A 27,895-nucleotide genomic window follows, 5' to 3' on the forward strand; every position below is an offset into this window, starting at 1 on the left:
AGGCCCCGCTCTTGTAGGCCCCATGTCTAAGGCTCTCAGTGACAATCTTACTTCAGATTGGATCACCACACCTATAGTCAGAAAGTTTGGTGCCATTATGGAAGATAGTAGGCAGGCCACATGAGGTACAAGACATGAGCTTGTCCCTTTTCGGGGAGGCCAGTGAGGTGGAAAAGCCACCGATGATGACTTGGTATTGGCTAAGTGTACCGTCAGACGGAGCGGTTGGTCTGTGAGTCCATTGGGGCTGGAGTAGAAAGTGTAGCTTATTCTACACTCATCTTCATTTTTATACCGGACTGTTTTTCACTTGCGTATTCCATTTTTTTCCATGTTGGTCATTTGTTTTTTGTTTCTCATCCTTTTTTATCCATTGACTCTTCACAATGGATCAGTTAGAACCGTGGATGGAACACTGACGTGAAAAGAATGTTCTTCACTGTTCATCCGCTTTCATCGGCACCCCCTCGACTTTAACGACTTAGTATGCAAAAGGGATGAGAATAGGACCTGCTCGGAGTCTCACGGACTGGAGACGTGGACCCGTTTTTTAAAACCAATGTGTGTACGGATCAATGTAACTTTATGGGTCAGGGTGATGTCTGAGAAAAAAAATCATGCGGCACACGGGTATGTGAATGTAGAATTCGGGTGGTTTGCTCACAAACTTGGGTAAGATGCAGTCAGGTCCTGTTGTAGGGTCTAGGAGGATTCTTGTGGGCCGGTAGATGACTACAATGAGTTCTTGTGGTTTTTTTGGGCTGTAAACCATACCCAAAGTGGGTTGTTGAACTGGGCTTGGGGTTGTTCCCGAAGTGGAACGTGGGCGTTCCCTAGGGAGACGGCACTAGGGCTTAATCTGGTTTATGATGCCAACGTTAATGGTGGTAAGTATGGTAGACACGAGTGTGAAGACTGGCAAAGTGGCAACCCTTGGCTGCCCTCCAGTTGGCGTCAATGTATGTAGAGTGGGCCTAATTGCCCCACAGTGGGATTTACTGGTCAGAATCTAATGGACTGAACGTATTTCAGGGCTCTGCCCATGGGATCAGGGTCTTTTTTTTAAGGCTCGGGACTCTTAAGAAGTAAGGGGTCTGAAAATATCAGGTTTTTATTTTATGTGTATTTTTTAAAAACTTTTGCCAGTGTTTTTTTTCCACAATATTTATTAAAAAAAAAAAAAAAAAAATTTAATTACTAATCTAGCAATTTTCACACTGACCACTAGGGCTTTTTTTAGACTTCCTGAAGAGTTTTCAGCAGGCTCATTATCAGCAGAGACAGGATTACAATGCCAGGTAACCTCTCTATACACAGCTAATGACTCAGGATCCAATAATCACATTAGATCACGTCACTACTCCGTCCTTTGACCCCATCTTTTAATTGAAGCATCTAATGAGTGTGTGAAGATTCTGACCATTGTGGCTAATGTACATGTTAATTTCTTGGGGAAAAAAAATCAGGAAGTCAGAGTCTAAAATACACCTAGTGGACAGTGTAAAAATGACTAGATTTGGAATTTTTTTTCCTTTTAATAGATTGTGGTAAGGGGGGAAAAATTTCCCAAAAATTTAGATATACGCATTTAACACACAACCTGATTTTAACAATGATTAATTTTTCTGATGACGCATTCCCTTTAATACCAGTGGTCTGTATGTTTTATCCCTTTTCTGATCATCTCCCATTCATGTAAGTCCCTTTTTCTGTCCCTAGGTGCTGGCCAGCCTGCGAAGTGTCCGGAATAATTTCACCATCCTTGCCAACGTTACAACGCCTACCAACAAGTGAGTAGTCGCCCTCGTCCAGTACCTGCGGGGTGAGAAATACTCAGTGCTACGGTTCCTTCATTCGGCATGTCTGATGTTTGCGTGTCTTGCTCATTGGGGCCTCTTCCATATTTCTATTTTTCAATTTTTCAGATATTTTTTGTATACTCTGTTACTGAATTCTGAGTTAATAAAGGTGGGGGGTGTCCTATGTTTTTGGCCATAATGGAGAGCAGTTGCAAGGACCTTCTCTTGCTCTGGAGGACACGTCCTGTCTAGCATTACACCAGCAACACATTGATAATAATGGACAACGTGTAATACTTCATTTCCCCTGTGGTGGCACTGTAGGGAAATTGAACAGTTACTTTAAGGTTTTCCACAGCCGATCACTGAGGATCACAGCAGTAGGACATTTTGTGATCAAATTATTGTCAAGGAATCCTCCTCAAAAGTAAGAATTTTCCAAATCAAAGGACCCCAGTAAAGGGCTTTCTTCTTCCATAAGCATTCATTTTACCAATATGTGATCGTTGAGGGTCTGTCGGGAATCAAATGAGATTTTTGCGATTCTCATAGGTCAAGAGTAACTCTTGACCAAAAAAAAGAATCAGCTTTTTTTTTTATGAATATTTTCCAAGACCGGAGTATAAGATTTTCTAGAGGACCAGATTCCAGATTAAAGGAATTTTACTGTTTTTTTTTAATCATTAGCAGCCAATGCTGATATGATAATGGAAAATTTTGGCCTAACCCTCTCATCGTGATATATTGTGTTTTTTTTCTTTATTTTGCCAGGCGCTCCCCTGTAATGCCTCAGCAAACGGTCTGTAAAGCCACTCTCTCAGGTAAGACATAGCAAGATGGATAAGATCAGATCATGGTCAACGAGTGGATATTTGGGGTGCAGCTGCATCTGTGCCGCCCCTTTGCCTAGAGGTGCACCCCCACGATGCCTCTAGAGGAGCAATGAAAACCTTTTGATGAATGTGATGCACTTGTACTTCAGAGCTGCATTCACAGTTCTGCTGGTAATTATTAAACACAATCAACAAAGCTTGCTGTAAGACACTCTCCTAGCAGCTAAGACCACATTCACACCTCCATTGGATCCACTGCAAATTCCATCATTTTTTTTCCCCCGGAATATTAATATTTACCTTTTTTTGTCTTCTTCTACAGAGGAGACGTATCAGCAGCTAGCCAAAGAGACGTTAGAAGAACTGGACTGGTGTCTAGACCAGCTGGAGACTGTACAGACCTATCGCTCTGTCAGCGAAATGGCTTCCAACAAGGTAAGAGACTGGTGCCCACACACGCATCTGCTGCCGTCGTGACTCCGGGGGTCTCTGGAGATCTCTGTAAAGGATCCTCTAATTTATAAAAGCCAATTTTCAAATGCCCTGGTCCCTTATTTTCTGGAGCTCTTATTGGCTTAAAAAAAAAAAATCCCTAGCAGGTAATGCATAAATTCACCAGTGGTGGCGCTGCAGGAGATCTGAACCCTTCCTACCAGGGCCATTCACACCCTACAATCAGGGAGGACTCCATGTGATAATTTATGCTTTGGTGGCGCTGGGGGGATATTGAACATTTGAGTCCTGGTTCATAGCTAATTATTAAATAACTCCTAGCAAAAAGGGGTTGTAACGTGTGGGCTGAGTAATCTTTGATCTGTGTGAATTGGCATAAAACTTTTGGACGTATAGAGGAATGCGTTATGCATTTTTTTTTTTATTTATTTATTTAGGTCGTTTATTGCACTTTTCAGTATTTTGTTCCTCTTGGTATGTGTGGTCAAATGTTTCTTTTTCTAGGAGGTTATAAGTGTTCCTGAGCAGTGTTCTGCTTTAGGTATACTGTATGGTACTTATCCTGGTGATGACTGTTTTGCATATTATACTTTTCAGTATTATACTTTTATGCTGGTAAATACAATGCTGTTGCTGCTGTTGTTGCTGCTGTTGCTGTTATTGTTGCTGCTGTTGTTGCCTTTGTTGCTGCTGTTTTGTTTTTTTTGCTTTACTTTTATGACAAAATATCTTGAGATACAGTAATTGTACATTTGTTATGATCCAGCTCTGCTACATAGCCAGACTGTAAGAGTATTGTAATAACAGTATTTGCTGAGTGCAGCTGGCAATCAAGAACAACAGAGACAAATTTGGGGCTGATTTAGTAATCATATCTCATTTTTAGACAGCGTATCTTAGACTGGACAGTGTAAGATTGTCTATCACAGTGGCTCATTCTGGAAGATAAATTTGGCGCGTTCTTACACTGTCGAGTTTAAGTTTGCGCCATCTATTGGTTGGCTTACTTGACGATAATAATTTGCACCCAAATTTCCCACATGGTGTTTGCTCTACAGGATGCAACTTCCAGCCAAAAAAAAGTGTCTAAACGCATAAGAAATGTTCCCGGCTTGAGGAGCAAAGTCATCCAGAATTGTAGACATTGACCTTAGGAAAGCGTTCAAAATTCAGGTATAAATTCAGATACAGAAAAAGGATAAAACTTTTAGGCCCAGAATGCAGAATAGTGTTTATGTTCATAGGTACAGGGACAGGCGTGATGGATGGATAGATCGATGGATGTAGACTGACGCGGGACAGAATGATGCGGAGACTGGACAGACTGATATTGGATAAATTGGCTCCCGTAGATATTAGATACTGTAGGTCAGATGCACAGCCTTTTTTGGTCCAAGGCCCACTTGGCCAGATTCTACCCCTTTTAAAATTTAAAGGGGTATTCTGAGGAAGAGACGATGAGCTGACCATCCATAATCGCTGCCTTACCTTTTGTACCACCCACCTTACCCACTTATCTCTGGGATGCCAGACAGACCTCCTATATCCGGGTGCCAGAAATGGCTAAGGGTCCTGCGTCTGTATTATAGACTGCGTCCTATTCAAGGACCTTGCCCTCTAAATCTGACACTTTGGACAGAGGACAGACGAGGGTCATAGGTAGCCGACGTCGAATTTATGTTGTAACCCTCCAGCGCTCTTAAGCACTGAGCCACTCCTGGATACTTCAGATCGGGGGGAATAGGAAGGCTACAAATGATTCCGAGGAACAGCCTGACCAAAATGATGACAACTACGATGAGGAGGAATAATAACAAAAGGGTCGATCACTCGGAGAACTTGCAAGAGGGGACCGGGTAAACAAACCATTTTTTTTTTTTTATCCTCCTTCTTAAAGGAGCTGATAATATTGTCATTTAGTGCTGTGGTCATAATAATATTAATAATAAGTCTTAATAGCCCCTTTTCTTAAAGGAGATGAGGTTCCCTGCTCTGGCTGATGGAGAGAATGTGCTGCCCAGAAGCTCGGCTGCTGCTCTCCGCTCCCTCCCCCTTCGCTCTCCTCCCCTCCCTTAGCATTTTACATCACATCCCTGCCTACTGCAGTATGCTAGATGTAGGAATAACGGAGGATATTGGCAGACAAACGGCCCTCCAGGAGGCATCTCCAGCCTAGGAGAGAAGACGGCCACCTTCCCACTCATCCTTCTTCCACCATCCATGTGCTAGCGTCCTTGTGTCCTCCATCACCACCCAGGCTGCAGCTCGGATTTGGTACCCAGGAAGGATGCCGCGATAATATGCTACCTCCTCTTTTCCCCTTAAGGATGCAGGAAGAGGCCTTATCTTGCAGTTTCTTAGGCCCTCCGAAACACTGACTTGTTTTCCTTTCCCCCCCCCCCTCCCCTCCCCACATCAAGACACGGAGGAAGAAGAAGAAGAAGACAAGGGGTGGGGGGGTGGGAGGGGGCGCGGGGCAATCGTTAAAGGCTTTAAAGATGTAACCCAGAAATAAAAATGAGGAGACAAGCTGCAGGATATTTTTTCTCTTTCTCCACACCTCTCGGCAGTGATGGGTTAAAAGCACCGGCCTAGCTGCATTTCGGATTTGTGTCCGATTTTTTTGCTTCACTATTACTATTGACTCCTTTTGAGGGGAGAGGCATCATGTGCAGCCCCTTTCTTTACATCTTAAGAACCCGAGAGGGTTTATAGAATTTTTCTTTTTGGAGGCATTTTCAGGACTCTATGGAGGGGAGGAGAAGGAAAATACCAACAGTCTCTCGTCTACCTCCCACATGGCTATGTTCACTCCTGAGCCAAGTGATCGGTCCTATGCCACCTCTACTGATTCGGGGATTTGACTAACCCCAATTTACCTACCACCCAAAGCCCCTGAGCTTGCTGTGAAACCACGCAAGGTTTGCCAACTCTAAAGGGCAAGGAGACAGGGTTCCTCAAACTACGTCCATCATCTTCTCTGGGTGTGTGAGCGCTTTCGACAAATCAGAATTTTTTTATTTATTTTTTTTTTACGATTTGGAAATATTACTTTTAATTGAATATCACAGTTAACTTCACGGACTGGGAAGATTTCAAGTAAATATCAACTTCTCACCGGAAACACAAAAGGAATTCATCACCAATTTTTTTTTGTTCCTTTTTTTTTTTTATTGAGGATTATGACTTATTTTATTCTGTCTTTTTTTTTAACTAAGTTTTAGCTGATTTTGGGATTGTGATCGATATCTCCAACAACCGCATTCGATCTACGAATTTAAGGATATACAATTTTTTTTTTTTTCTTTTTTAGGAAAACTTTTGTCTGTTCTTGCGGATTGTGGAAATTTTGGCCTTGTCTGTTTCTTGCAGACTGGATTCCTTCGGATCTATCCATCTAGGATTGAAAAATGCCCTTAGTAGATTTCTTTTGTGAGACATGCTCCAGACCTTGGCTGGTTGGATGGTGGGACCAGGTAATCCATAATATACTTGTTCTTGATCTGTGTTCTCTTCTGTTGAATTGGACAGGTCAACTACGCGTGTTGGTCATGCCGAGGCAACCGACTAGCTACATTTGAACTAGTGACATCACAGTGGCAATGATGTCATCAGATAAGCATGAGGCCAACCCACAGCATTGCCCTTTACCTCTGTTAGTGGGCATTTTGGGGGTTCCTTAGTTTTGACCTTGGGGACCAGTGCAGCACTAAGCTCTGCTGATCACGTAGGGCAGGAGACCTTAATTTTCTTCTTATAGAATCAGTGTATAATTATATTTTCTTATGTTTAACATGGTCATTGAATATTTAGACCCCATTGCATTAGGACATCTTACTTTTCCTAGACCCTGGAGGACCGATGAAGGCCAAAGCCATAAGCCCATCCTTGATTTTTTTTTTTTCAATATTGATGGTTTGTTTTTGTTTTTTTATATTTTTTAGTCTAGTCTCCAGTCTGTTGTGCACATTGTGAAGTCCTTCCATCCAGTATATAGAGGGTTCACTGTGTAGAGATGCCAGTTCCTGCAGACCGTGCTTCCGAGTGTCAGCTGCTGGTGACCTTGGACAAGTCACTGGATGTAAACAGTGCCCGGAAAATAAAAGACGTGCACCACTATATCCACGTACTATAAAAATCTACTGTTCCCAGCAATCCATCCTCATTATAATGCTCTTTATAATTCATTGCCATCGTGAAAACTAAAGCATTATCTGGTATAGAGTCTTCACCTCAGGGACCCACAGACAATGATATGTTTTCATATGTAGTTCTTCGATAGGCATCGAAATAATGGACAACACTCCACTGTGCTACCAAAGCACAGGGCTCAAAGCACAGATAAGCTACGTAGTGTAGGGGGTTATCACTGCCAGGTCTTGCCAGGTATCCCTGATAGATTTGATGGCTAAAATAGAGGACAACCATGACTACTTCTGTCTGTGACGAGTCTACATATCATTTGGTCTGGTGGCAGCAGATTCTTCATTCCTCGAAAGTTGTTGTGTTTTTGTGACCAGATGGAACATCGGAGCAATGATAATGGATGAATACAGTAAATGAGTAGATCTGTGTTTTCTGATCATAAGATTCAGAGGACTCTCCTACGATGTCTTCAGCTAAGATGCGCCATGTAAGTTCTCATGTAGGGTTAGTCAATAACCGCAGGATTTGCTCCCATTAGACAAACCAGGACCAGAGGTAAAGTGTTGTCTGCAGTGTCACAGATAATCCCTGTGTATCAAGGATTGGAGAGGGTCTGACTTTCCCAACTATTGGTTTAAGTTAATGTACAACCTTCTAGCAAGATGTGTGTAGCTTTTTGAGGCCACAATCCATGACCCTGAGCAAGATAACATTAACTATATAGCAGAGTTGTCTTCTATTAGCGCAAGTGTAGAAAACTTTCTTCATGTCCTTCCTTCTTTTTTTTTCTTATTTTGTGTATTGCTTTTTTCACTTTATAGTCTCCTTCGTTCTTGTCTTGGTCCTATTTCTCTCATCATCTTTGTAAACATTTTCCTTGTTCTTCTTCTTTTCTTTCTGCTCCTTTCTTATCTTTCTTCCTCTTCATCAACCCTTCTTTCATCTGTTTCTTTGTCATTTCATCCTACTTTTGTCGTCTATTTTTTTTTCTTGTTGCCATCATCTTCATCTCCTGCCATTTCTTGATTTGTGTTTTTTTTTGTCTTTGTCTTCTCCTTTCCTCTGTCGGCAGCGTCTTCTCCTTTCCTCTGTCGGCGGCGTCTTCTCCTTTCCTCTGTCGGCGGCGTCTTCTCCTTTCCTCTGTCGGCGGCGTCTTCTCCTTTCCTCTGTCGGCGGCGTCTTCTCCTTTCCTCTGTCGGCGGCGTCTTCTCCTTTCCTCTGTCGGCGGCGTCTTCTCCTTTCCTCTGTCGGCGGCGTCTTCTCCTTTCCTCTGTCGGCGGCGTCTTCTCCTTTCCTCTGTCGGCGGCGTCTTCTCCTTTCCTCTGTCGGCGGCGTCTTCTCCTTTCCTCTGTCGGCGGCGTCTTCTCCTTTCCTCTGTCGGCGGCGTCTTCTCCTTTCCTCTGTCGGCGGCGTCTTCTCCTTTCCTCTGTCGGCGGCGTCTTCTTCATAGTTTCATAGTTTTAAGTTGAAAGAAGACACAAGTCCATCAAGTTCAACCCATAACCTAATTCACGTTTCCTTTCTCAGCAACCTATAGCCTAACATGTTGATCCAGGGGAAGACAGTAAGTGAAAAGTGCCATACGGAAATCAAACTAGTTCCCTGAATCTTTTTTTGATCGATTCTTTCTTCTTACTTCTTTTTTTGTTTTCTTCTGCCATATATTTACCTATCTTCATCTACTACTTCTGTCTTCTTTTCATCTAATTTTTCTTTATCATTGTCTTGTCTTGTTTTACTTCTTTGTCTTTTTCTTTCATGTCCTTTAACTAGTTTTTTTATCATCATCTTTTTTTCCTCCTTTTTTTTGTGTCTGTTGTCTGACCTCAGGAGAGAGGACTGTGAAACCTCTGGTCTGATCATTATTTCTCAAAAGATTAGTCCAACTCTGATTTGCAACCTATAAAGGTGGACCCACCTAGAGCTCTTCTCGGAGTTGCTGTCCAAGCCTAGAAAAAACATGGAGCTGGTTTTCAAAACCAGACATAAACCTATGGATGATTGTGTTCTTTTCGGAAGAAAAACCAATAGGGCGCAGCAGAGCATTTCTGACCCTTGTTTCAGTGCTCGGTGAGAGTCTCAGCACTTTTATGATACCATAGCTGCATGTTAATCTCTTCTTGGTGAGCTAATATGGCCTACAATGAGGGTTGCTGGACTGGAGAGGACTGCCTATGTGGATAAGAGAGCTGTATTAATCCGGGTTTCTTCATGTTTTGAAACGAAGTGTCTTCTTTTAAAATCAATAACCTCAAAGTGCCGTAAGTCGATGATCATGCAATGTGTAAGGGCTCCTTCACACGTCAGTGATTTTTTTTTTCTCCTTCGCAAAAAACTTAGATCAAAGTGTCATCAGCTTGGTCAGTGTCAGTTTTTACCATCAGAGTTTGGTCAAAGTTTCATCAGTTTGTCTCTAAAGAAAAAAAAAACCTACCATCAATCAGTCCATGAAAAACTGAAGGCATCTGAGTACCGTCTGATTTTTTTTTTTGACGGACCCATAGACTTGCATCGGCAAGTTTAATCTGACATTTGGATCAATATTGGAAATGTCTCTGTGATTTTATGCAGACCACTCGGTCCGAGAAAAAAAAATTGGACATGTGAACAACCCCTTAGACTATCATACGTAAAACATGAAAAACACGGATTATACTCGTATTTATAATTGACCAATGCATAAAGATTCGCCCACTCCAAGACAGTGTTCCCTATAGACAGCATAGTCTGTGGATTGGTTTTCATCAGGGACATTTTAAGCCTCAACTTTTTAGCTGAAGTGAAGGCTGAACTTTATGCAACAAATTAACATGGTTTGTAAGCCATTCTTCTCCACTTATATATTAAAGACTGGGAAACAACTTTACTCCCAAGTTCTCATAGAGACAGCAGCAGGTTTTCCTCTACATCAGGGGTCCTCAAACTTTTTAAGCAGGGGGCCAGTTCACGGTCCCTCAGACCATTGGAGGGCCGGAATATAGTTTTTAAAAAAAGCTATGAACAAATTCCTATGCACACTGCACATATCTTATTTTGTAGTAAAATAAACAATACAGGAACAAATACAATATTTAAAATGAAGAACAAGTAAAGTTAAATCAACCAGTATTTCAATAGGTAGGTAACTGTACTCAATAGGCAGCATAGGTCCCAAATAGGCAGGTAAATGTACCCAATAGGCAGGTAAATATCCCCAATAGGCAGCATAGGTCCCCAGTAGGCAGGTAAATGTCCCCAATAGGCAGCATAGGTCCTCAATGGCAGGTAAATGTTCCCAATAGGCAGGTAAATGTCCCCAATAGGCAGGCTGTTTCCCCCTTATAATGCCATATGCAGGCTGTTCCACCCCTTATAATGCCCCATGCAGGCTGTTCCCCCCCTTATAATGCCCCATGCTGGATGCCACCCCCCATATAATGCCCCATGCAGCAGGTCACCCCCCCCATATAATGCCCCATGCAGCATGTCACCCCCCCATATTATGCCCCAACGCTGCATGTCACCCCCCCATATTATGCCCCATGCAGCATGTCACCCCCCCATATTATGCCCCATGCAGGATGTCCCTTTCCCCCCCATATTATGCCCCATGCAGGATGTCCCTTTCCCCCCCATATTATGTCCCATGCAGGATGTCCCTTTCCCCCCCATATAATGCCCCATGCAGGATGTCACCCCCCATATAATGCCCCATGCAGGATGTCACCCCCCATATAATGCCCCATGCAGGATGTCACCCCCCCATATAATGCCCCATGCAGGATATCACTCCCCTGTATTTACAATGCCCCATGCAGCATGTCACCCCCCCCCATATAATGCCCCATGCAGCATGTCACCCCCCCCATATAATGCAGCATGTCACCCCCCCCATATAATGCCCCATGCAGGATATCACTCCCCTGTCTTTATAATGCCCCATGCAGCATGTCACCCCCCCATATAATGCCCCATGCAGCATGTCACCCCCCCATATTATGCCCCATGCAGGATGTCCCTTTCCCCCCCATATTATGCCCCATGCAGGATGTCCCTTCCCCCCCCCATATTATGTCCCATGCAGGATGTCCCTTTCCCCCCATATAATGCCCCATGCAGGATATCACTCCCCTGTATTTACAATGCCCCATGCAGCATGTCACCCCCCCCCATATAATGCCCCATGCAGCATGTCACCCCCCCCATATAATGCAGCATGTCACCCCCCCCATATAATGCCCCATGCAGGATATCACTCCCCTGTCTTTATAATGCCCCATGCAGCATGTCACCCCCCCATATTATGCCCCATGCAGGATGTCCCTTACCCCCCCATATTATGCCCCATGCAGGATGTCCCTTTCCCCCCCATATTATGCCCCATGCAGGATGTCCCTTTCCCCCCCATATTATGTCCCATGCAGGATGTCCCTTTCCCCCCCATATAATGCCCCATGCAGGATGTCACCCCCCATATAATGCCCCATGCAGGATGTCACCCCCCATATAATGCCCCATGCAGGATGTCACCCCCCATATAATGCCCCATGCAGGATGTCACCCCCCATATAATGCCCCATGCAGGATGTCGCCCCCCCATATAATGCCCCATGCAGGATATCACTCCCCTGTATTTACAATGCCCCATGCAGCATGTCACCCCCCCCCCATATAATGCCCCATGCAGCATGTCACCCCCCCCATATAATGCAGCATGTCACCCCCCCATATAATGCCCCATGCAGGATATCACTCCCCTGTCTTTATAATGCCCCATGCAGCATGTCACCCCCCCATATAATGCCCCATGCAGCATGTCACCCCCCCCATATAATGCCACATGCAGCATGTCAGCCCCCTATATAATGCCACATGCAGCATGTCACCCCCCCCATATAATGCCCCATGCAGGATGTCACCCCCCCTTATCCTGCCCCATGCAGGATGTCACCCCCCCATATTATACCCCTTGCAAGATGTCACCCCCCCATATAATGACCTATGCCTCCATACATTAAAAAAAAAAAAAATCCAATACTCACCTCACTTCTCACTTGCTGCCGCTGCTCTACTCTGGTCTGGACTCCAGCGTCGCGGCGGCGTTGTCCCGCACTGCGCTGCCTGTGACTGCATTCGGGAGGGCGTGGTGTAAAGACGTCACTGCACCATCTTACCTGAGACGTCACAGGAAGCGCAGAGCAGGAAGACAGCGGATCTGCGGAGGCACGGGGAGAGGTAAGTATCCACCTGCCGGGGCCCTGAGCAAGCGGGGGAGAAGGGCGGGCGCTGACACCGCTCCCCTCTCCTCCGCCCATAGCCCGGCGGGCCGGATAAAAGTCCTCCGCGGGCCGCATGTAGTTTGAGGACCCCTGCTCTACATGGTCACATGCAGACTTCAGCAGTTTTTCCTCTATATGATCACATGCAGAGTGCAGCAGGTTTTTCCTGCTTTGGAGCGTTTTCTTGCTGCTTGACCCATGTTCTGAAATTCAGCTCATGGACAGATGTCCTGACGTTTTACTTAAGAATTTTTTGGTTTAATTCGGAATACATTCTTCCATCAATGATAGCAGCCGTTGTGGCCCTGATGCAGCAAAGCAGGCCCAAACTGTGATATTACCTCCACCGTATTTCACAGATGGTATGATGTTTTTATGCAGTGTTTTTCTTTCTCCAAACATAACACTTGTCATTTAAACCAAAAAGCTCTTCTTTTTTGTATTCACCCATCCACAAAACATTGTTCCAGTAGCCCTCTGGTTTGTCCAGGTGAGCTTTAGATACCTGCAGATGAATATCAATACTGGCAATTGGAGACAGTTGTTTTATCCTTGCAATCCTGCTATACAGGATACTGTTCAGTGTCCTCCTGATACCTTTAGTTACTTAGAAGTTACCTTAGGTTCCTTTGTGACTTTGTGGACTATCCTATGTGACGTTCCCCCTGGGCCGTGCGGTACTCGGTAGCTTGGCCGGTCGATGCTGGGCGATGTCACGGTGGCAGTGACCCAGTTCGTAACCCAGGGCGGTCAATTAAAGGGAAAGTAAAAGGGAATAAAGTTTTTAGAGATGATGTTCGTGACGCCACCTGTGGTATGTGGCTATATAGGGCCGCCGCTGCGGTGGAGATCCACTGGAGCTGATGGTGACGCAGCAGAGTTGGTTCAGCTCTCCACAGGTAGAGCTTAGCTCCAGGGCTGGATCTAGTGATGCTATGAGGTAGCTGTTGTCGGTGTAGTGCAGGGCTGGTGGCGCAGTCAAGGACACAGTGGGATGCAGTCTTCAGACTTTACTCACAGTTCAAGGCAGTTCCAGGTCACCGCTGCAGCCGGTAATGACCGCCCACATTGTTCTGTGTCCACTGGGGTAGGGATCCAGCAATCTCTCAGGTACCTCAGGAGCACTTAAATTGGACCCCGTTCTATGTACCTTTCCCGGTCATCTCACTGCGCTGGCTCTCGCCCTCCTGCCCTGCGCCTCACAATCAGTGTCCCAAGCCAGTGGCCTCGGGCCTTGTCAGGCGACGTACTCTCAGTCCCCTGGACCCTATGCGGCCACCTTTTCAGTGATATAATTGTGGATTTTGACTGCAACACCTTGAAAATGCTGCAGCCTCCGGTTGGCTAGCTGAGCCTGGTTGTTCTCCACTAGTCTGGGGCGGGTCCCCTTCTGCGGCCTGATCCCTCCACGTCAGCGTGAATTCGGGCGCATGGGTGGCCTCTGCACTCTCCGTGCCCCTGGGATCCCTTCTGTCTTCCTGGAGCCCTTCTCACTGCTCCTCTCTTCTTTCCCCTCTCTCTCCTCCTTCCTTGCTCCCCTGAGCAGAACTGACCTCCTGCTCCTAACACTGGAACAGGAGACTGGCTTGTTCTAGAACCTTCTACCTTTCTTATATACTCCTACCCTCTGTGCGCCACTGAACTTCTTCCTTCACCCACACCCACTACATGGTTCCCCCTCTCTTGGTTCCCCCCCCTTCCAGCCAGGGACAGGGCTCAGCAGTGGACAAGTGCATCTTGCCCCCCCTGCTGGTCTGGAATGGTGTAGTGTTGGATGTAGGTGGGTGGGTCCTGGGTAGTATTACTTTCTTACCGGAGAGTGGGGTACCACACCTCTGGGTGAGATGCAGCACCTCTGTAGTGACTGGACCCGCAGGGGCACCACATATGCAATTTTCTTTCTTGGTCAAACACTACAGGAGTGGGGGGGGTTAATAAAGGTATTGAATTTTCCCCATTTGTACACAGTCTGGCTGTGGATTGGTGGAATCCAAACTCTTTAGAGATAATTTTGTAACCTTTATCCTCCTGATGAGCATCGACAGCTCTTCTGTGGTTCTCCGAAATCTCCTTTGTTTGTGCCGTGATACGCTGCCACCACAAGCATGTGTTGTGAAAATCCGTCTTTGATCGATCCCTGTTCTTTAAATAAAACAGGTCACCCACTCATAACTTATTGTCGTCCCATTGATTGACAACACCAGGCTTCAATTTCACCTTCAAATTATCTGCTGATCCTTTTGCCTGATGTAGTTCTAGGTCTAATTTAGGCAGAATTATGGAAAATTCGAAAGGGTTCACAAAATGTAAAAAGTAGATATGGAGAGATAATAAACCCCCTTGAAGATCTGTCTAGTGGAGCCTGGACGATGCTTGTGGTATGCATAGATTCATCGATAACTTCACGATCGTCTTGGGTAGATTTACAATTGGACTTTATTACACTGCGCACAAAAGTTTTGCAGAGACTTGGACTTTTCTTTTATCCATCACCTGATTTGTACTTTTCAATAACCTTGTCGCATAGTTTCTTGGAATATACTTTTGTTTTCAAGGTGTCATTATTCCAGGAAAACCGTGATTACAACTGGGATGATGAATATATCTGTATTTATACTACAATTACTTGAGTCATCTGGTAATATCAGCACTCAGAGGTGTGCGCCATGTATGTACTGTAAGTGCAGGGACATTGTGTAACAAAACAGCAACGTGTGATTGTCAGTGTGTATGTGTGTGTATAAAGTGCCTTGAAAAACTATTCAAACCCTGTCAACTTTTTCACATTTTTCGTGTTACATTCACAAACTTAAATGTATTTTATGTGAGCTACCAACACAAAGTAGAAAGTATTTGTAAAGTGTAAAGGAAATGATACAAGGTTTTCTATGTATTTTAAAAATATAAATCTGAAAATTGTGAGGTGCATTTGTATTCAGCCCCCCTGAGTCAATACTTTGTAGGACCACCTTTTGCTGCAATTACTGCTGCAGTCTTTTGGGGTCTGTCTCTACCAGCTTTTCTCATCTAGAGGTGACATTGTTGCCCCTTCTCTCGCTCAGTGAGATTGGATGGAGGCGTCTGTGATCAGCACTTATCTCAGATTCTCAATGGGATTTCGGTCTGGACACTGACTGGGCCGTTCACACAGATGAATAAGCTTTGGTCTAAACCTTCTATTGAATTGAAGCTGTACCAGTATATTTAGGGTCGTTGTCCTGTTGGAAGGTGAACCTATACCCCGCTCTCAAGTTTTTTTACAGCCATTAACAGGTTTTCTCCAGGATTGCCCTGTATTTAGCTCCATCCATCTGTCACGCGTGTGTCAGGGTTGACAGACAGTCATACAGTGTCCAGCTGTAGAAGGTCGCTGCGTTTGTCCTTACAAACATCTCCCTGATCCTTTTATTATTCCTCTCTCTTTAGGACCCAGCGGTGATCCTCACTTTGCTTGGGGATTATACTTTTCCCTTTAGGACCCTGAGGTATCCTCACCTTTCTGCTGTTAATCAGCACTTCCTTGCTGTGTCCTTGAATACACTCAGATCCTCTGCGAGTTGCTGGTGATAGCAAGTTATACCTATTTGGGCTTGGGATTCTAGTAGTCGACTAGAATTACCTTGAGTTCCTTCGTGGATTGTTGCCGTGCTTTCTCCGGTGTTTATCTTGGAGCTAACTGTATTCTCATTTGTTTCCCCTGTGGGTACTTTAGTTTGTAGTGGGGCTGACTCAGTGCTCACCTCTCCCGCTCTCTACCTAGGGCCTAGCCTTAGGGTCAGCTAGGTTCAGGTTTCTTGCTTGGCGATAGTTGCAGAACCTATTTAGGGTCTATAGGTGAGTTTAGGTTTGGCATTAGATCTGTTTAGGGGTCTCCACTCTCCCTTTCCCTAGTTGTAGGGCTCCCTCCCCTTTTCCCATCTTTATGCGCTGGGTTCTCTCCATGCCTAGCGTGACATTATGACCAGCCAGCTAAAAAAAAAAAGGCAAAAAAAAATGACTTTAGTTTTTGTTTTTTGTATTGTTCCGGATCCCATTTCGGTGCTGGTGGAGCAGCTTTGGAGTTTGTCCCTGGAGGTTGCGGACCTTTGATCAGCTATTCAGCCGCAACCGCAGCGGCCGCAGACTCCTAATGTTGGGAACTCTGTGGGTAGACCAGTCCAATCACTGAAAGCGGACCTCCCAACTCACAATTTACCACCAAATATAATAGATCACTGACTGCAGGTGGAACATAATAAAATATAACTTTTATTGAATATATAAAATAACAATATACCAAATCCACCGTGCTTGTGTGCAGTCTACCCAAGTGTGCCTGCCCAGGCCGGACACACCATGGGTATTGATAGACCTAAAAATGACAAATAAATGTCCAGCATCAACTCATAATATATGGAGGTACTAGACTCACTGATATTTCAAATCCCCCAACTGATGAAAGAGGGCATAGAAAAACTAAACCAAGAAGGGAGACCCCCTTCATAAAGTGCAATTAGTTGTATATTGCACACTAGCCCAAATACTTGTCATAGAGCCCTGTCATAGAGCTCCTTATTATAACCCTCATTCACCCAGAGCACCTTAGAGTTTACTACAGATAGCTCCCACAAATATTATGGGCTCATATCGTGGCCGGTACCTGTTAAGCTCCGGTGCTAAACAAATGCACCATATTCTAATAAGCCTCCTAATGTATCCCTATGAGCATTAAAAAGGGATGAAACGCGTCGAGGTGTGATATGAATGTGCTCCCCTGCTATGAATGAAGCAGTGTGAGCTATAGTATTATTCGCTGGCTACCAATGGAGCAGTGAAATCAAGGAGCTAGTAATCAATTTCTAGGCAGTGACCTGTGTTATAGACAATAATATTTGTGGGAGCTATCTGTAGTAAACTCTAAGGTGCTCTGGGTGAATGAGGGTTATAATAAGGAGCTCTATGACAAGAATTTGGGCTAGTGTGCAATATACAACTAATTGCACTTTATGAAGGGGGTCTCCCTTCTTGGTTTAGTTTTTCTATGCCCTCTTTCATCAGTTGGGGATTTGAAATATCAGTGAGTCTAGTACCTCCATATATTATCAGCTGATGCTGGACATTTATTTGTCACTAGATGGTGGCCCTATTCGAATGCATCGGGTATTCTAGAATATGTATGCGGCCGACCGGGCGCAATCAGCAGAACGTTGTTTAAATTTGGCGCCAAAATCGCTGATTGGTCACGGCCGGCAACCGCGACCAATCAGCGAACTGTGTTAGTGAGGACCGGAGAGCTTGTTTAAATTTGGCTATAAAATCGACCAATCAGCAGAGCGTTGTTTAAATTTGGCGGCAATCGCGCTGATTGGTCTCGGCCGGCCGGCAGCCGGGACCAATGAGCAGAGCTGTGTTTAAATTTGGCGCCAATCTCGCTGATTGGTCTCGGCCAGCCGGCGGCCGGGACCAATGAGCAGAGAGGTGTTTAAATTTGGCGCCAATATCGCTGATTGGTAGCGGTCGCCGGCGGCCGCGACCAATCAGCAGAGCGGTGTTTATATTTGGCGCCAATCTCGCTGATTGGTCGCAGTCCGGCCCGCGGCCGCGACCAATCAGCAGAGCGGCGTTTAAATTTGCCGCCCATCTCGCTGATTGGTCGCGGCTGGCCACCACGACCAATCAGTGTCGTATTAGTGTGGGCCCGGGAGCGGCGCTGCTTGTGCGGCTCCGTATTAGCGGGGAGCGGCGCTGCCTGTGTGGCTCCTGCTGCTGCGAGAAGCCGGGAGATGAGCGGCTGCTCGCAGCAGAAGCATCCCGACCGGCGGCGCCGCTCCCCGGTTCTCCGTTCACACTTGCTGTCGGGAGATCAGCGGGCCAAGCCGCTGATCTTCCGACGTTAGCCGCATGGAGGTCAGCGGCGCCGGTTGGGGTAGTTGTGCTGCTAGCGCCGCTCATCTCCGCGCTGCATCTCCGCTGACCTCCGTCCGCCAGATGAGCCGCTAACGGACGCCATCTTTTTCCAGAAATCCCGCAGCGCTGATTGGCCGCGGCCGGACCAATGAGCGACACGGGATTTCCAGGACAGACAGAAAGACAGACAAACAGACAGACGGGATAAGACAATTATATATTTAGATTTTTAGGTCTATCAATACCCATGGTGTGTCCGGCCTGGGCAGGCACACTTGGGTAGACTGCACACAAGCACGGTGGATTTGGTATATTGTTATTTTATATATTCATTAAAAGTTATATTTTATTATTATGTTCCACCGCAGTCAGTGATATGGTAGACCAGTCCAGCTTGAGCCCAAAAGTGCCCTCCCAGACAGGTTTTCAGGAGGTAGAGACAAGTTTTTTGTGTTTATTGAAGCTTGTAAATTATACTTTAAACTTTAACTCTACTCCTCTGAAGATGAGGAGCAGCAAGTGGGGATTGTGATCTCACTGTTACAAGGAGATCCTCAATCCTGGGCTTTCTCTTTTCCACAGGGCTAACTTGCCTCAGATCGGTGGTAGGATTTTACGTGGCTCTGGCCGTCATCTAGGATGATCCTGACCGAATCTCCTTGGCTGAATCCAGGCTGCGTCGCCGTCAGCAGGGGAATCTGTCAGCGGAGACTTATAGTTCTGAATTTTGTAGATGGGCAAGAGATACCAAGTTAATGACCCGGCTCTTACAAGCCAATTTTGTCAGGGTCTTTCAGAAAGCTTACAGGATGCCTTGGCAGTTTACGAAACTCCTGAGTCCTTGGAGGCTGCCATGTCATTGGCTATACACGTAGATGTACGTCTTCGGGATAGGAGGGTGAGACCACCTTCTCCAGAGCTCCTTTTTCGGGGCAACACCCCAGTGCTGGGGAAGCGGTTTGGGGGTGAACCGGTGCTCCTGGATTTGGAGGAGTCCATGCAGTTAGGGGGGCTACTGCATCATATATTTCACCTGAAATCCACAAGAGAAAAGGGGGGGTGTTTTTTGTGGAAAAAAAGGACATTTTATTGGGGTCTGTCCCTCGGTTCCTAAGCAAAAAGGAACATCTGGAACTCAATGGACCCTTGGTAGTGTGGGGTTGGATAATCAGGGGGTGTGTTTGTCTTCTACATGCAGCTCTCTGTTTGTCCTGATGTCAGAGGTGGTGCTAGAGAGCATGACTGAGAAAATTTCTGTGTTTTTGGACAGTGGAGCTGGAGTCAGCATGGTTGATGTTGAGTTTGTGAGAACTCATGGGCTTACTTGCAGTACGTTAACTAAACCCATCCCAATTTATGCCATCGACTCAGTGCCACTTGCTCGGAGATGTCTGACACAGATTGTACATGATATAAGACTGAGTGTGGGGCCCCTTCATTATGAGGTAATTCCTTGTTATGTCCTGGAGGGTCTTCCCACTCTGGTTGTACTGGGTCTACCCTGGTTGGTGAAACATAATCTGGTAGTGGATTGGCAATCCAGGGAAATTGTGGAGTGGGGAGATTACTGTCATGAAAACTGCTTAAGCACTTCTCTTTCTGTGGTCTCTACGGAGACCTTACCTGCATTTCTGTCTGGTTTTGAGGACGTATTTTCTGAGAAGGGGTGTCAGGAGTTGCCTCCTCATCTGACTCATCATATGACTGTCCCATTAACCTGATTCCTGGAGCTAAACTACCCAAGTCCAGACCGTATAATCTTTCTGGTCCTGAGAAACAAGCCATGAAGGATTTCATTGCTGAGAGTCTGGAGAAGGGACTTATTTACCCGTGGCAGTAGGGTTCTTTTTTGTTAAGAAGAATGATGGGGGTCTCCGTCCCTGTTTAGATTTCTGTGAATTTAATCAAATTACTGTCCGAAATCCGTATCCTCTTCCTCTGATTCCAGATTTATTCAACCAGATTGTGGGAGCTAAAGTGTTCTCCAAGTTGGATTTAAGGGGAGCCTAAAATCTGGTTAGAATCAGAGAGGGTGATGAATGGAAAATGGCTTTCAATACCCCTGAGGGGCATTTTGAGAGTCTGGTTATGCCTTTTTGTCTCACCAATGCACCTGTGGTTTTCCAGCATTTCGTAAACTATATTTTCCAGCATTTAGTGGGCAGGTTTGGGGTGGTCTATTTGGATGATATTTTGATCTGCTCACCTGATTTAGAGACACATAAGACTCATGTTAAACATGTACTACAGATTTTAAGAGAGAACAAACTTTATACTAAATTGGAGAAATGTGTTTTCACGGTCCATGAGGTGCCATTTTTGGGGTATCTGTTGTCACCGTCGGGTTTTTGGATGGATCCAGAGAAGAACCATACTATACTTGACTGGGATCGTCCTGAGAACTTAAAGGCTAAACAGCGCTTTCTGGAGTTTACTAATTTTTAGCGGAAATTTATCCAAAATTATTCGGTAATAGTGAAACCCCTCACTGACATGACAAAAAAGGGGTCGGCTTTTTCTAATTGGTCGAATGCCACCCAGCAAGCTTTTTCCTCTTTAAAGCAATGTTTTGCCACGGCACCTATACTCAGTCAACCCGATGTTTCTCAACCTTTTGTGGTTGAAGTTGATGCATCGGAGAAGGGGGTGGACTGTGTTATCTCAGTGTCCGTCCGCTGGCAAATGGCGTCCATGCGCTTTCTTTTCTAAGAAGCTGTCTTCGGCCGAGAGACATTATGACGTGGGTAATAGGGAGCTTTTGGCTCTTGAGCACCTTAAATAAATTTGAATAGGCTAAATCAATTTAAATTGGCTTTCGAGGAATGGCGGCATTGGTTGGAGGGGGCAGTTCATCCTATTACTATTATCACAGACCATAGGAACCTGTCATATCCCCAGTCTGCTAAGCGTCTCAACCCTAGGCAGGCTAGATGGTCTCTGTTTTTTACCAGGTTCAATTTTGTTCTCACTTTCTGTATAGAGGTTAAAAACATCAAGGCTGATGCGTTGTCCCGTAGCTTCCCTGGTGGCTGGTGGTAGTTACACTGAGAACCCTGTCCCTATTTTGCAGAAGGGGGTTGTTATTTCGGCCTTGTATCCTGACTCGGAAGGGGAGGTGTTGGAGGCTCAGGGGGACTCCCCGGTCTCCTGTCCTTCGGGGAGGTTGTTTGTGCCATCTAATCTGCGCCGTAACATCACAACTCTGTGCTTGCTGGTCATCCAGGTAGTAAGGCAAATGTTGACCTCCTTTCCTGTCATTTTTGGTGGCCGGGGTTGCGTCAGGATGTGGTTGACCATGTGTCTGCTTGCGTTATTTGCGCGCGTTCTAAAGTATTGCATACTCGTCCGTCTGGTTCTTTTCTGCCGCTGCCTATTCCTAGTAGACCATGGACACACTTGTCCATGGATTTTATTACTGACCTAACGGTATCTGCAGGCAAGACTGTGGTTTTGGTGGTTGTAGATAAGTTCAGTAAAATGGTAAACTTCATTGCATTACCGGCACTTCTGAATGCCAAGACTCTGGCTCAGGTATTCTTTAATGAGATTGTGAATCTTTACGGGGTTCCTTCCGATGTGGTGTCTGATTGGGGGATCCAGTTCTTTCCTAAATTCTGGAAAGCTTTTTGTACTCGACTGGGGGTACAGTTATCTTTTTCTTCTGCCTTCCATCCTCAGTCAAATGGACAGACTGAGCGCATAAATCAAAATTTGGAGACTTCTGAGTCGGTCGACAGTGGTAGGGGTACTCGGATACCGGGATCGATGGGCTACTTCGGTGGGGATCACGGTTGGTCGGTTCCCGGTTCCGTGCCCTGGACCGTCTGTAAAGGGATGGGGGTCAGGATGTTGGGAGTATTGTGTCCTGACGCCTCCTGTGGTAACTGGTAAAATCGGTTACCAGCGCTGTGTATGGTTGCTGAGGTGATCAGCATACGGCTTGTACGAATGCTATAGGCAGTAATGTCAAAGTAGGCACACACACACATTAAGTCTTTGTTTCAGTACCTTTCTTTTACTGATGTCCGGTAACAGGTACAGTTCAGGAGGGTAACCAGGTTTTCGGTGCAGGTAGAGATATTCACTCTGGAGATTTGTGAGGCCTCCTCTAACACTGTGTGCGTTGTTTGGGATCAATCCTGCCTTAAGCTGAGCCTGCCACCTTTTACTTTCTTTGGGATCCTTCTCCACAACTGACAATGAGGACCTTTCCTTGGGGCTACCAATTCTCTTTCTGTGCCCCTGGTCCTATATTTGGTCAAGTTTGGCAACTCTTTCCCCTTCTTCTTCAGGGGGAGTAGACCCTCTTGATCTGTCCGGGTTTTCTATGCTATTCCTGAATTAATAGCAATCTCGGACTCCGGTGTCCGGGTGAGCTAAAGGGATAATAGTTTTATCTCTTTCTTTCTCCTTCTAGCCTCCGTCCCTCTCTCTAGGGCGCTTTCACAACACAGACCTGTTTCCTAGTTCAGGGCTTAACTGCTCCCCGGCCATCAGCTCTCTGTGTCTCTCTACTCCTTCATCCCTCACAAGACTAACTGCCGCTTTGCTGTGTCCCTGGAAACTGACTCCTCCCCTCAGACCTGGAGTGGAAGGAGTTGTGTGTGCCCAAGTGTACATCTCTCCCTGCACCTATGGATCCTGTGGTAATCCCCCGCAGGGGTGCCACATTCCCCCTAGTTAACTTCAGTCCTCCGGGACTGAAACATTTTTTTTTTTTTTTTAACAAAGATAATGTAACATTAACATTTATATTTGTAATTTGAACTGAGTCTCAAAAATAAAATTTACAATAACCAGGGAAAATGAGAAAAACGGATAACCAGTCCATACAACGCTAGTCAATCTGCTGCAAGCTGTTAAAGGGAAAGTGTTTTTGCCACCACCAGTCCTGTGGCTTCGGTCCATTCTTAAAAATTTTCAAAAAGTTTCAGACGTCCAAACAGATAAAGTCTCTTTAGGCTTAAAGATTCAAATAGACTTAATAATTCACAATATACAACAAAGCATTTACTACGTGTGCCTCGGCGCAAGGGTCCTAGGTACTGCAGGGGCCTCTCCTGGTCATAAGCACTGTAGGTCCTTTGGCCCTGGGGTCACCTTTTGGCCAAGATTTTGCTCTCCCAAGACAGCTTCTTACGCCATCTCTACTCACCCCTTTTTTTTTTATATATTGTGTACCTGGTGTAACCTGTTTTGGTCTACTCGTCACCCTTCTATATACTGACTTTAACTACATATTTACATTTTTGAACCTATTTACATTTCCCTTTTGTTATGGTTTACTCCCTGTATCTGAGTGGTGGGTGTCCAAAATTAATACGTGATGACCTCCGTAAAACTTGTATCCCACTGGTACGTAAGCCTGGTGTGGAGCGAACACTACTTACTGACTCTTGTGTTGGTCTACGTAGCACAGGTATGCCGGAGTGTCTTCCCACTCCCCTAGTGGGAATGGCAGGTACACCGATTGCAGGATTCCCTAGCTCGGCTACAGCAGGTGGTTCTTCTGCTCTTGATCCTTCTACTGGTTGTGGGAATGTCAACATGGGAATTAAATATGCTCCTTCTATTTGGGGCCAATCTGCGGGTAACTCTCCTAAGATTGTCTTAATTGTCCTTGGCATCTCTTCTTCTGGTATGGGACAAGGGATATATTCTTTTTGTTGTAAGGGTTGAGGACACTTCTTTAAGTGGTCTTTGGACACTGTTACTGTTGTTTTTCCGTTATCCTTGCTGATTAGACAGGTTTTCTGGTTGTCAAAATTAGATGGTAATACAGTGTATGGTTCTTCTTCCCATTGATTATCTAGCTTATGAAGTCTCTTTTTCCTTTTCAAAACCAATTCTCCGGGGGTTAACGGGATTCCTTGTGCGTTTTTATTGAAATTGGTTTCTTGTCTTTCTCTGGATTTTGCTAGACTTTTCTCAACACACTCCTGTATTTTCTTGTATTGTTCTGTTCTTGTAGTAGCCCAATCTGCACTTGAGGGGTCTTCCTCAGGAACTACAATGCCCATTTCAAAGTCCACTGGCAATTTTCCTGGTCTCGCTCTCATCAAGTATGCCGGGGTACAATTAGTTGAGCTTACTGGGATGTTGTTATAGATGTCAATAAGATCTGGTAATTTCTCTGGCCATCTGTTTCTGTCTTCCAAGGGTAGAGTCTTCAGCAGTTCTATTACCACGTGATTCATTTTTTCGCACATTCCGTTAGTTTGGGGATGGTAAGGTGTGGTACGAATTTTCTTGCATCCATACAAGCTACAGAACTCTTGAAATATTTCCGCTTCAAAGGCAGGACTCTGATCTTTCAATACCTGTTCTGGATATCCATGTGGCCTGCAGAAATAAGCTTGAAAGGTTCTTGCTGCTGTCTGAGCTGTCAAGTCCTTCACAGGAGCTACCACTAGGAATCTGGAATAGTGGTCCACCATGGTAAGAGCATAAGTTATAGCCTGATCTACTGGGTGTGAGTTTGACATGATTCAAGGCTACTAGTTCCAAGGGCTGTTTGGTTATGATAGGCTGGAGTGGTGCTTTCTGGTTGTTACGATCTCCTCTTAATGAGCATGGGCCACAATTTTTACACCATTTTTCTATGGAAGACCTCATGCCAATCCAATAAAACCTCTCACGTAACAGTATTTCCAGTTTTCTCCATCCAAAGTGTCCTGCTCCATTATGGTACGCTTCCAATACCATTTGGACGTCTCTCTTTGGAACAACAACTTGCCATACCATTTCATGTGTCCTTGGATTGATATACCGTCTGCACAATTGGTTTTTATAGATAAATAACCTGCTTCTTTCTTTCCACAGGTATTGGGCTTCTGGGGGAGCATTCTTCTCAATTTTGGAATCCGGTTGGGTTACCAGCCTCTTCACTAGGCTCACTGCCGGATCACTATCTTGGGTCTCTTTCCATCCATAATGAGGCAGCGGGTTTAGTGCAACATCCTGACGGTTCTGGTAGATATGGGTTTCTGTCATTTTCCATTTTCTACTTTTATGGAAAGCTGGAAGTTCTATTTCCTCCAAGTCATCTGTTTCTTCTTCAAGCCCTTGCAAATGTACTTGAGGGTTTCTGGAGAGGGCATCAGCATTTGCATTTCCACGGCCTGTTCGGTACTTGATGGTAAAGTCGTAGTTCGATAGCAGGGCCATCCAGCGCTGCTCCAATGCACCAAGCTTTGCAGTATCCAAGTGTGTTAGCGGATTATTGTCCGTAAAGATGGTAAATTTTGAAGCTGCTAAGTAATGCTTTAACCTCTCCATGACTGCCCAGACCAAGGCCAGGAACTCCAACTTAAAGAAACTGTAATTTTCCGGGTTCCTCTCGGTAGGTCGAAGCCTTCTACTGGCATAGGCAATTACTCTTTCCTTGCCTTCTTGTATTTGGGACAGTACTGCTCCCAGGCCTACATTACTTGCATCCGTGTAGAGGACTAATGGTAGGTTATAATCTGGGTACGCCAAGATTTCCTCACTGGTCAGGGCCTGTTTTATTTGTTGGAAGGAGTCTTCTTGTTTCTTTCCCCATTCCAACGGCGGCTCTGACTACCTTCTCTTCTTAGCTTGGCCTACCAGAAGATCTTGTAGGGGCGCTGCCATCTTCGTGTAGCCCTTAATAAATCTTCTGTAATACCCAACCAAACCTAAGAACTGACGTACCTCCCTGATGGTGGTCGGCCTCTGCCAGTCCTGGATAGCGGTCACTTTTTCCCGATCTGGTGCTACGCCATCCGCGCTGACCACATGCCCTAGGTATTGGACTTTTGGCTTCAGCAGGTAACCTTTTAGATGGTTTGAGCTTCATTCCATACTTTGTTAGAGCTGTAAATACCTCCACCAGGTGTTCCAGATGTTCTTCATAGGTTTTGGAATACACTATGACGTCATCCAGGTATAAAAGTACCGTCTCAAAATTCTGGTGTCCCAGGCAGCACTCCATGAGTCTCTGAAATGTCCCCGGTGCATTGCATAACCCAAATGGCATGCTATTGAATTCGCATAGGCCCATTGGTGTTGTGAATGCTGTTTTCTCTCGGTCTTCTTCTGCAACGGAGACCTGCCAATACCCACTAGTGAGATCTAATGTGGAGAAATGCTTAGCCGTCTTTAATGCAGCAAGAGACTCCTCTATCCGGGGTAACGGGTAAGCATCTTTGTGAGTGATCTTATTGACCTCCCTTTAATCCACACACATCCTCATAGTGCCATCCTTCTTTCTGACTAAGACTAAGGGGGCCGCCCAGGGACTGCAGCTATCTCTTATAACCCTGGCCTCCTTCATGTCCTGCAGCATCTCTTTAGCACACTGGTAGTGGTTTGGTGGGATGGGTCTATGTCTCGCTTTAATCGGGGGATGATCTCCTGTGGGTATGTGATGGTGTACCCCTTTTATCCTCCCAAAATCTAATGGATGCTTACTGAATAATTGGCTAAACTCTTGCCACTCCCGACCACCAGAAGCAAGGAATTTACCGGGTAGTACATCAGTCCCTATGTGCAACTGCTGACACCACTCCTCCAGCTGTCCCTTGGGGTTGTTGTCCTCTGCCTGACTTGACGGGGGCAAGGGCTCTAGGGTCTGTATGTTGTTATTACTCACAGTGTACAGCTTTGCTACAGTAGCATACCGGGGTAGCTTCACTTCTTCCTCACCACAATTCAACACACGGATTGGTACTCTTCCCCTGCTTACATCCACCACCCCTCTAGCTGTCAGCAGTGTAGGTCTATGCTCTGAATATACCGGTTCTACAATTGCCTGGTATTCCTTTCTTCTGATACCCATAGCTGCTTGACACCATATCATCATTTCACTGTTTGGTGGTAATACAATGGGAAACTGGTCCGTTACCCGCGCACTGCCAATCTCCCCTCCAGACAGATTTACCTGTTGCTTGTGAATTAAGGCACGGATTTCTCTTTGAAGGACTCTCCTCCGCCCAATGCCAGCAGTCTCTGTAATCTGTTGGAGTAAAAACAGCACTTCTTCAAGGCAGTTTTCAATCACATTAGTACCAAGCCCCATGTAAGGATATTTGTTATTGGGGTCATCTTCTACCACACATAACCCTTGGTCCCTCAACTCCACCCTCCCCAGCTTTATTGTCACTTCTCTAAACCCCACCTGATTCAGTGGTCGACCATTAGCTGCTAAAATGACAAGACTAGAGTCTGGGGGGCTAAGATCAGCATCAGACCAAAATTGCTTGTAAAGGATATGTGGGATGGTGGTGACTTGTGACCCAGTGTCCAATAGGGCCGATGTAGGAATTTCTTCTAGCGTAATGTTGAGGTACAGACGGCCTCCCACATACCGACTACGCCAGTCATATGGGCCCTGCCGTTTTATTCCTGGGGATTGGCCCGCGGACCCAGGAATCTCGGGTTTAAACGACATCCTCTTGCAAAGTGGCCCGGTTTGTTGCAACAAAGGCAAACAGGTTATCCTGAAGAATCCGTGTGGTCGGTGGCTCTGCGTCGGAATGGTGCGTTGGTCCCCTGAATG

General features: G+C 45.6%; 1 protein-coding gene across 2 annotated transcripts in view; it reads left to right on the forward strand.

The window, feature by feature from the left end:
- The window catches only part of PDE4A (phosphodiesterase 4A), a 121,427-nt gene that overhangs the window by 38,363 nt on the left and 55,169 nt on the right, over positions 1–27,895 (forward strand). The window contains exons 4-6 of one of the 2 annotated variants that reach the window (XM_073654171.1): positions 1,720–1,790; positions 2,571–2,620; positions 2,955–3,067. In XM_073654171.1, the coding sequence (XP_073510272.1) occupies positions 1,720–1,790; positions 2,571–2,620; positions 2,955–3,067 (234 nt within the window). Of the gene's footprint in view, positions 1–1,719; positions 1,791–2,570; positions 2,621–2,954; positions 3,068–5,552; positions 6,562–27,895 lie in introns of those variants that run through there. The other variant, XM_073654173.1, reaches the window with a different exon arrangement.

The sequence above is a fragment of the Phyllobates terribilis genome, unplaced genomic scaffold (genome assembly GCF_046119375.1).
Source record: "Phyllobates terribilis strain yellow unplaced genomic scaffold, ASM4611937v1 Scaffold_11__3_contigs__length_659146591, whole genome shotgun sequence".
Lineage (NCBI taxonomy): Eukaryota > Metazoa > Chordata > Amphibia > Anura > Dendrobatidae > Phyllobates > Phyllobates terribilis.